At 35.7% G+C, this 10742-nt stretch overlaps 1 protein-coding gene across 1 annotated transcript; it reads right to left on the bottom strand.

Annotated features, from left to right (window-relative positions):
* Window positions 1-19: 19 nt before the first annotated feature.
* Window positions 20-3357, bottom strand: LOC117319920 (the record flags this gene model as incomplete). The annotated part of the gene is made up of 4 exons (XM_033874628.1): window positions 3262-3357; window positions 1314-1910; window positions 677-1020; window positions 20-223 (listed from the first exon to the last, which is right to left on the bottom strand). Coding segments are annotated over exons 2-4 (826 nt in total), but the record flags the coding sequence as incomplete, so codon positions are not given.
* Window positions 3358-10742: the final 7385 nt, after the last annotated feature.

Below are 10742 nucleotides of genomic sequence, written 5' to 3'. Positions count from 1 at the left end.
TTTTTTGGGAAACGTAAACCATCCTGGGCAGGAGGGTAGAGTATGGAGGCTCTTGGACCAGGGTCCCTGACCCATGACATATAATAAACACAAGACTCCATGAGAGTGACTTGAAGACAGAGCTGGTCATTTGCGGCAGTGTGGTATAAACGGAATCCAGCATCGTGGAACAGATTGTATAAAGCACGGTACCAACTGTACAGGTAGTCATCATCAACCTTGTCTGCAATTAACAAAAACATGATGAGGTCTTTCACACTACTAGTATTCCTAGGTCTTGAAGTCTCTGTGATAAATTAAAATATTAAAGAAACTAGTTCCCAGCAATAACAGTTTTGCAAAGAAACCATTACAAGGACATAATGTCTGAGAAGTCTAATCAAATAAAAACAAATAGACAATCCAACCAAATGCACAATTACATTGCTTATCGATCCTGTGTAACAATATTCATTATTGGTTGTAAGTGATATTTCTGTAACAAACTACAGGCATGAGACAATCTGATTCAAGTATATCCCCTTAACTTTGTTCCAGGGTATGATGATAAGACAATAGTGAGAGGCTACAGCAGGTCTAGGTCTGATATAATGTAAGTCTGTCCGATGTAAACTACACAACCTGGTACATGTATATACCTAGCAGCAAGTTTATAACACAGCTCTATGTTACATACCAATATGGAGGGCAATATGGAGTTGTCCAACCCGAGACAGAAGGTCATCTTTGATCATGAAGTAGAGGACATCATGTGAGTGACTGCTGTCCATAAAGTGGTCCATCTTTAGAATGTCTATATAGGTATGGCCAAGACTAAGCATCACATTATTAACTGTCTGTGTATCATAGGAGTTGCGTACAAAATCAGCAGGATCATTCGGTACAACAGATATGTGCATGTTGCGCGTGTTATTAGAGTTGACAGAAAAATCTGAAGTTGTTAAGCCTGTACCAAACAGGTACAGATTAAAAGACAAATTTTTTGCAATAATCCTTTCAAATTCCAAATCCCCTTTGGGTCTGTAAAAAAGAAGAGAGAAACATGAAAAAAAGTTATTCATAATATATAAATATTTCTTCAAAGAAAATCTGGTGAAGATCACTTCAAATTTTTTACCTGAATCTAAAGGCAGAAAATTGCAAATACATGACAAAATATCCTATGTATTTGATATCAAATGATACAAAAACATATAATGGAAAATGTGAAATAAACGTTTTAATTCTGATTTTTTTTCTTCAAAAATCTGTACCAGTATTTCATTGCACAATTTCAATACCAGGTAATGAACACCCTTTGCTGAAATACTTACCCAACAGAATAAGCTATTTTCTTCCCTCTGCTGTCAATGTTGATCCCTCCTTCCTTTTCTATACAGATAGGCCAGTATGTGTTATTTGAAATTTGTATAGTGGAGTTACATTGGAAATGTTGAAGAGTGATAAACCGCAGTAGACGCTTTGCTTCACTCCGGGCATCAGACAGAACTTGGAGAGGGCTATATGCCTCATTAAAGTAACTTACTTGTACAAAGAAATATACACAAATGGCAATGAATGCTGCATAAATGACTGTCTTTTTTTTCTTCATTTTTATATTTTGCCTTTTGATAAGTTATAACTTACAAACCTTTTAAACACATTGTATTATTTCTGTTTCTTCATTTTTGATGCATAGTGACATTTTTATCTAATCAAACCAGGACTATTACTAATAATAAATATCTAAAAATAAATAAAACATGCTTCGTTTCGTTAAAAAATATGCTAGATTTGAATGGGACTGTTCAGATAGAAACAGAGGAGGAAAAAAGTCAACTTCCATTGTAAAAGGGAGCATCATATTATCTTGTGTATCCCATCTTCTTGTCCATTGTTTGGCCCAATCGGAGATAAAATTGTCATTTTACCTGGGGAAAAAAATCAAAATATTAATTGCATTATTAAGTAAATTAATATCTGTAAACATATTTATAGTACTGTGAACATGTAGGTACATTGCAGGGACAAAAATAAAATGTAAGACTCATAAACAGCCTGCCCACGATGGGTCTCTCTAACATCACAGATTAACTAAGCCTGGGTTATAAAATAGACATTCCCACTAAACTGAGACAGTAAGGCAACCCCTACCCTTGACTTCAGAATATACCAATATTACCATCTCTTTCATTAAATAAGAATCATAAGGTCTGGCCCTTAAGATAGCCAGAACCCAGGTTATATTATAGTTCCAATGCAGCCTCCCACTCACATATAAGTTTACATTCTGGGTGTTCATAAGCACTAAATTGCAAAAAGAATGAGAACTGAAAATTATATTGTCCACACCCAGACTGGCTGGATCAAATTAACATTGAATATCTTGCTCTCTAATTAACAGACTAGAGCTAGCTATATACAGCTACCGTCAGACTAAAGCTAAATTCCTATCAGCTGGCACTGGTAAGGCAACCTGTACTATTACATGTACGTGTGAATTTACACTAACAGTCTTGGCCAGTTACTTAGGTCACACTTGAATGATGATTTGGTTTAGTTTTGTTTAATGTCCTATCAGAAGGATTGAGCATGACCTCCCCTGTGTGCGAGATGCAGAGTGGTAAGTGTAGCTCTGCATTGTTTTTTTCTTTTTTTTAGGCACTTGTTCAGGACAAATAGAAAATGCCACACGAGGGTTTGAACCTGGGACCATCTAAACTCTACACCATCGGCATCAGGGAATAACCCTTACCAGGGACATAATTCTGGATATTTCCCGACTCGGAGGGCCATTATTGTATAATATACACCCCTTGCCCTCTACTTTTCCTTCTGTCAAGTTTATAAACTCTGTATTGTAATATATAACAGCATATGTTTCAAACATTTTATAATTGTATAACCAAAGAATACATCAATGTTTTATCATCAGATGATAAGGGACAGTTCCCACATTGAAGGGATAAAACCGCAAAGGAACAAAAGAACGATATGAGCATTAAGCGAAACTTATACACTAAAATGAAGATCAATCTTTTTTTAAGTATTGTGGGTATTAATTGATCAAAATTCTGAAGCCGAGCCTCTGTGATCAAACTACTTGCTGTCAAATACTAAATAGGCCTATATAGATCTAGTCAAGTGTCATTGACTCGCAAAGCCGATCTTACAACCAGTAAGACTATTTTGTAACGATACCATATACATTATTCTGGTACTAAATATAGTGTAGGAACGGTATACGATAATCACAAACGAAATGATTGCTGAATAACTTACATTTTTCTTCGATGTTGCCCACTAAAACAACCTATTCACAACAATCTGTGTTTCCTTTTGGAATAATTATGGAACTCTTTTGTACCGGAAACTAGTAAGTTACCACGACTAGTTTCACAGCCGAGGATAGCAACGTCGGAAAATAATTTCCACGAGCTTATTTTATGAGTTCACTCATAGTATTCGGTATTTCTATGTTAAAAATTGATCTAATATAAGTTATATATATAAAAATTGATCTAATATAAGTTATATATATAAATAAAGATCTCCTGATATAAAGAATTTGCAGTCTTAAAGAGTTGGATTCCTTCAGTCCTAGCAGTACTGTACAGTACAGATCCAAAAATCATGATATTGAACAAAGCTGGTGGCGGGCACTCGGGATGTGACATCCTCTGTCGTTTTACTAATAATGATTAATACATTCCCATGAAGTGATATCACTTTATGACAAAGGGATACCGACATCACTTAGTTCTTTAAGTGATGTCACTTGTCAATTAAGTGATATCGCCTATTCAAAAGTGATAGGCCTATCGCCCCAACGATTAAGTGATATATTACCGAAAAATTTGAATAAGCTAGAATTAACCTTGAACTGGGAGTCATGTGTAAATCACTATGTCTGTACGCCTGTCTGTCAGTCCACAAATGTTACTCCTGGCTATAACATTGTCATTTATTGACCAATTAACATAAAACTTGATAAAGATATTTAGCTCATAAAAATAAACTCGCAGCTAAAATGCAAAGGTCAAAAGTCATGCATATGATATTATTAATCAGGTTCAACCTACGTTTTGCATCCATTCATAATGAACATTTTGTTGTGACACTATCAGCAGTGCTTGTTAGAATTATACCAGGAGTAAATTTTGTAAAAATTGTAGTTTTTCACTGATGAACATTTGTTATGACACCATGAATTAATTAAGTAATGCTGGTTACATGTATTTTGACAAGGAGCCAACTGACCAAAGCTCAAGGTCACTGTGTCAAGGTTAAATGCACGCCTTTCCACTGATGAATGTTTTGTTATGATGCTTTGAATAAACTTAAAGGTTGACCAGATTAAGGAAGGGGTCAACTGTTTAAAGGTCAGTGTCATAGGGTCAAATGTGAAGGTCAAATTTCGATGAACATTTTGTCATGATACGATGAAGCAAAAATTCTCATAATTAAACATTAAGTCAACTGACCAAAGTTTAGGATCATTGGGTCAGAGGTCTAGGTCACTGGGTCAAAGGGCAATGTCACTTTCTGTAGCTTTTCACCGATAAACATTTTTTTATGACACTTTGAAGCAATACTGAGTCAACTGACCAAAAGCGAAGGTCAAATTATGTATCATTTCATTGATAAATATTTTGTTACACTATAATCGTTTGGATTTTAACTAGGAGTCAAATGACTTAAGGTCAAGGTCACTAAGTGAAATGTCAAGGTCCAATTTTGTATCTTTTTACTGTTGAACTTTTTGTGACGACAGTTAGTCGGAATTTGAAACACTGGATAATAGTTTGTTTGCTTTGTCATCCTGCGGACAGATAGTGTTATGTTGAGGTGTGGACTCCTTGAGGTAGTCAGTGGCTACCTTACTGTACAACATGGGGGAGGCCTGTCGCATGTCATCCAGAGCAATTAGGATTAAGTGTCTTTCTGAAATGTCTGTTTCTTAGCTTCCCAAGACAAACCGCCACGGGTAGTGAGTATCGCACCACTCACCTGGGATCTTCACCTGATGTTATGTCGCCTACTTTCTATCCAACTGATGCTGCAGCAGATCCTCTCTGGAATAAAGGTCAAGGTCATTTGGTCCAAAGTTCAAAAACAAAGTGGATCTCGAAATATGACTATAGCTCTTGACAAATCAAAACAAACAAATGAGGATTTCACCAGTATTTACATTTCAGTTAGCTCAGTAAATTTGAAGGTTGAAAGAAACAAGTCACATCATAGTAAATGTGAAATCTTTGAAGTCTAAATTTGAAACGTTAGCTATATGGACGGATGTCTTTTGTGATAATCATGTGGGATATATTGTCACAATACGGTTTTGTTTTTTTGTTTGATGACCTGTCAGTGTTCTAGCTGACGTTCTATTTTCACTATATATTATGTTAGGTTGTTTTTAATTAATGTCCATTCATACTAACAGAATTCATCTTTCTTCCTCCAACGTTCCTACCTCCTTCGCCACATCCACAGCCGCTTCTTGGTCTGGTCTGGTCTGGTCTGTATATCTACTGCCATCTGCCAGTCCTCTACTGTAGCCAGTATTCCTCGAGCATCTCCCGAACTCTTTCCTTGCTGCCCAGTCTTGACAAAGTTCACGAGCTTCAAACCTAATGTTGTCACTTTCTTCCTCTTATGGAATGTAACTGGAGACACTGAAGGTACATGCTCTACGCTACAAGGTCTTCCACACAAGTTTCAGAATGGATCGTTTATTAATGCCCATGTTTGCACATACACAGCTCTAAACAGAAAGCCGACTCTTTCTGTTTCCATGGACCAGATATCTTACTATCCGAGTGCCTGCTTCCTTGTACCCCGAAACTTTTCCTTCTGCACTTTCTTTGAGCAACAGTAGTTGTCTGACTTTTGTGACCCTAAACTCTTCTAGGGTGTAATTTAAAAGCAATTTGAGTTTGGTGCTTCTTCCATATTGTCATATATTGTTGAAACTTCGAAGTCCCGTCCAATTTCTGGTCTTGTTATAATGGCTTCCATCTCTTCAACGGCTCATGATCACATTCGGACCTCGTAAATCAGAAATGACCATGATAATCTTGGTTTTATTGCATTTTTGTCAGTGAAATATATACATAGTTTTAATATAACTATTTTACAAGTATGACAGATTATCGATATTTTCACGAGTGCGAAGCATTTATGCCAGTATATTTACCATGAGAAATATAGAAATTGTGATGTGTGAAACCAATGTATGACGTGTTTGATATTCCAGAATGTAATAGGCTTATATCATTTTGATAGAGTGTCGGCCGAAATAGCACATATCATTTCTTTCAATTACCATTAATAATCACGTTTCTGTATTCTTATGAGATGAAATGACGGGGATGAATAATTTCATTTGTGGTCGGCGTACGGAAGGGAATTCAAGTCCAAATCTTGATACAGTGTCCATGTACGATCCCATGACCCAAAGAAAGACGCCCCGAACATGTGTTGTGCCAATTTGAGAAGACACGTATATAACCTGTGTTCCTTTTAAAGAATTATCTCAGTGAAGTGTACTTATAATGATGCTTATTTCCGTTTATCCTAGCCACGTGTTTCAGGTCTGGCATTGTTCTTCACATTGAAAAATACATTCCTCACTAGTGAAAAATATTACTTTTATAAATTGAATAATTTTCGGAATTCCACCGGTAAAAATAAAATAAATATTTACATCCATGTAATTGCAAGTTTGTTCTATTCTGTATGAGGCATTGTAGCATGATATTAACTATGACTGCTCATTGGCTATAATTTACATGTTTTTAATTGCCGCAGTATGAAGCGATATGACAATATGATACAACAGTTTAACGTTGGTAATGAATTCAGTAATATCAATATATCGATATAACCATGGTAACCATGTGTTTGTGTTTATGATATCTATTTTTATTCAGATACAACAATGATTGTGACGTTGTGGGAATGTAACATATAACAAAGGATTCTCGGGTAGTGCTGACCTTAACCGAAATGCATCATTGCATCATTCGTATCCAGGGTACCAATTTGATTATCATGGTGCTAAATTCAGGACGAAAGGTCAGACTTGATGGACATAAAGAAACACATACTGATGAAAAGCGACACCGGTGTTGTGAGTATGGGAGGCAGTACTATGGGGCGCCGTTTAACTATTTATTCCCATTTGGTGATATCACCTATTCAATCAGTGATATCACCTATTCGAATAGGTGATATCACCAATTCATTTATCAAATAAGTGATATCACCTATTCGAATAGGTGATATCACTTAATGAAACGAATAGGTGATAACACTTAATGAAACGAATAGGTGATATCACTTATTCGAATAGGTGATATCACTTATTCGAATAGGTGATATCACTTATTCGAATAGGTGATATCACCAATTGGAATACATTTTTTTGTAGGTGATATCACTTTAAAATATTCTTAAGTGATATCTATGGGGCGCCGTTTTACTATTTATTCCCATTTGGTGATATCACCTATTCGAATAGGTGATATCACTCATTCGAATGAGTATCCAGGGTACCAATTTGATTATCATGGTGCTAAATTCAGGACGAAAGGTCAGACTTGATGGACATAAAGAAACACATACTGATGAAAAGCGACACCGGTGTTGTGAGTATGGGAGGCAGTACTATGGGGCGCCCCATATGAAAATTTATAAGTGATATCACCTATTCGAATGAGTGATGTCACCTATTCCTTTTTATTAAGTGATATCACCTATTCGAATGAGTGATGTCACCTATTCGAATGGGTGATATCACTTAATGAAACGAATAGGTGATATCACTCATTCGAATAGGTGATATCACTTAAAAAAGTTCTTAAGTGATATCACCAAATGGGAATAAATATCAGAAAACATTCATCTTTAACCTGTACCATTTCTTCATATGTGACAATTTAGATTTTACAAAACATTACTGTACTGCTTTGTACTAATGGAAAAAAGGGAATTTATTTTGTTCTGATACGTGGTTTGGAATTGAAAAAACAAATTGATCAGATGATTATAATTAAAGAAATGTCCTATTTCTCTCCACACGGAGCGTCGAAATCCCGTTAGTTTATTTCCGTACTTCGTTCCGGAGATTAGAGACGAGGTCAGGATTTCCGGTTAAAAACCGGCGAAGTGGTTTGGCCCAACATGGTATGGTTAGTATAATACTTCGGTGTGTTAACTCTAACTTAGTCTCGATACCGATACGGTGTGTTCATTCTAATATCAAGTACATGACACATTTCCAAGCTTCTGCTTGCGATGTATTTTGATGCAGTTGTCTTGAACATTCGATAATCCCACGACCAGTTAATTTGTCATTGAAATGACATGTTTGTCATGCACAATCACAATGCACACCGTTAATTTTCTACGGTAGCAGACTATCTGGTGGATGTATTTCGATACTGGTTAAACACAATATAAAAACTGAAGATATTTGCTATATTTTCTTTTAAAAATTGTGTTCCATTTTGTGTTTGGTCATTTGGGGTATGATGAAAATGGCCTACATTTTATCACCAATGTATTCTTGTAACTCAGTTTAAGTAGATAGAAACAAACCATTGTCGTAAGGACTAATGCAATATGTAGTATGATTATTGATATTATATAATGTATTCATATTGAAAATTGTATGAAATTTATGTTTTATATATAAAATACATGATCATATTTTGATACATATGTACATTTTAGGGTATCTAAACTAGATAATATACCCAGAAACATTGGCTGTGCCAGCAGGAAATTGATTGCGGCATCATAAATTATGAATGGTGCAAGAAATTGACTGTCTCCGTTTGATTAAGCACTCTACATTTTGATTTTAAAACCTGTCAAAGTGGTAAATTATCCGAGGTGTGTAATAAGAATATTTAAGATTTGTTTTCATTTTATGAGATTTTATGAAACTCATCTTGTAGTTTTACTTATTGCTCGACAAGGCTTACAAAAATAAAAAGACTTGTTTCATGAAGTCTCATATGAAATGTAAACTGATTTAAAAATTACAACAGGTTAATCAAGTACTATTCCTTATTTTCTTAACTTTTTTTCCAGAAAGTGAATTTGACTGAAAGACAAATAACAACATAGGACAGAAAACGATGTATACCACCAGTACCAGACTTGTTGGAAAGTTTATGTATACAAATACATCCAGATGTGTACAGTGTGCAATTCATCGGAACTTTAGGTATGTGTTTGTAGCTGTCGGCCAGTATAACAGGTATCTCATGATCAATGCATCTTAACTAGGTTACAGGTACCGACATCACATGCTAATGGACATATATGTCTGCAAGGCTTGCACTTTATGACAATATTACCACAGAATTTCAGATTTGTGAGTATATTTGGTAGATTTCCAGAATTATGCCCTCTGCTTAGGCTTTATATAGGAGAGCCATGGGAAATATTGATACAAATTGACTGTTTTGAAATATATGTGTACTGGTGTGGTGAACCACTGTTATGTTACCTGTCATTCCGGTCTGTCCATCTTCCATTTTGTTTGTTAGTCTCAACGTCAAGTAGATGTTTGTAAGTAATATACACCTTGGAGATTTAGAAGCTTTCTAAAGATCCTGATTTTATAATAGGTAAGGTGGCGCTAGGCGATAAGGCCGGACAAAAAGGTAATAGTAAAGATATAGATGTGCCTGAATAAGGCTTCCCTATATAAAGTACTGTATTGTGCATTTGATAACTTACGGTAGAGTATGGAGGCAGATGTGCCTGAGTAAGGCTTCCCTTCTCCAAGGGGACTCTAGTATGTCTATGTGATCGGTACATCACATAAGTTGTAAGTTGATTAATATCAGTAGCATTGGGTCTGCTCGTGGTTCATTAGAAAGTGTCTGAGAGCACAGAGTTGTACATACATGCATAACGTTATATATATGCTCAGTAAGAAGCGAGTACTCAGTGAGTGCTCGGGAGCAGTGAGTACTCAGTGAAGTGAGCGCTCGGTAAAAGTGAGCACTCAGTCGAAGTGAGTGCTCACTCGGTCAATGAGTGTTGAAACTCTTTTACCCTTATAACGATTATGTAGTTTTATAATGTGATATTACCCTGAATAAATCCCCAGATAGGGGAGATTTATTTTGGTCAGGGAGCACTCAGTATTTCATGAATGATATTATTCTGTTCTGTTAAATAGCTCTCTGTTCAGGTATATTTGTAGTTATACTGTAGGATTACTCAGAGGAACTGAGCAATCATTGTGTTATATTTCAACTGTATAGCTAGTTGGCACTTGATGTATACTACATAAACACAGCCAGGTCAGCTGTATATCTCTGTATATTTTTGCACTGAGGACTCGAGTAAAACTAATTATATGTTAGACAATATGGATCATCAGTAGTGACTGATACAAATCCTAAATCTTTTTAAGATGAAATGAGTTCCTTTTGTATGTAAGATATAGCTTGAATAGAATTACTGAAAATAACTAATGCCTTTTAAATTGCTATACCTTAAGTTAAAAGGTTAAAGGGATGGCTTAAAATAATGCTTTCTAATAAAAATTGTCTGAAGCTCTTGCTAGTTTACCATCAACAGTTTGCCTCCGATCAATTGTTGGCAGAAGCACCATTGCTTGTGGCAATTTTCTACCTTGAGATTGCAGACAAGATATTCAACTAAATATACGTACATGCTTAATAATACAAAATAGCTTCTTCTGACAGCCTAAGTTTCCTCTAACCCAACACGAGACA

This window comes from Pecten maximus, unplaced genomic scaffold (assembly GCF_902652985.1).
Source record: "Pecten maximus unplaced genomic scaffold, xPecMax1.1, whole genome shotgun sequence".
Lineage (NCBI taxonomy): Eukaryota > Metazoa > Mollusca > Bivalvia > Pectinida > Pectinidae > Pecten > Pecten maximus.
Note: the sequence above shows the minus strand (reverse complement) of the source record. Positions and strands in the feature narration are given on the sequence as shown.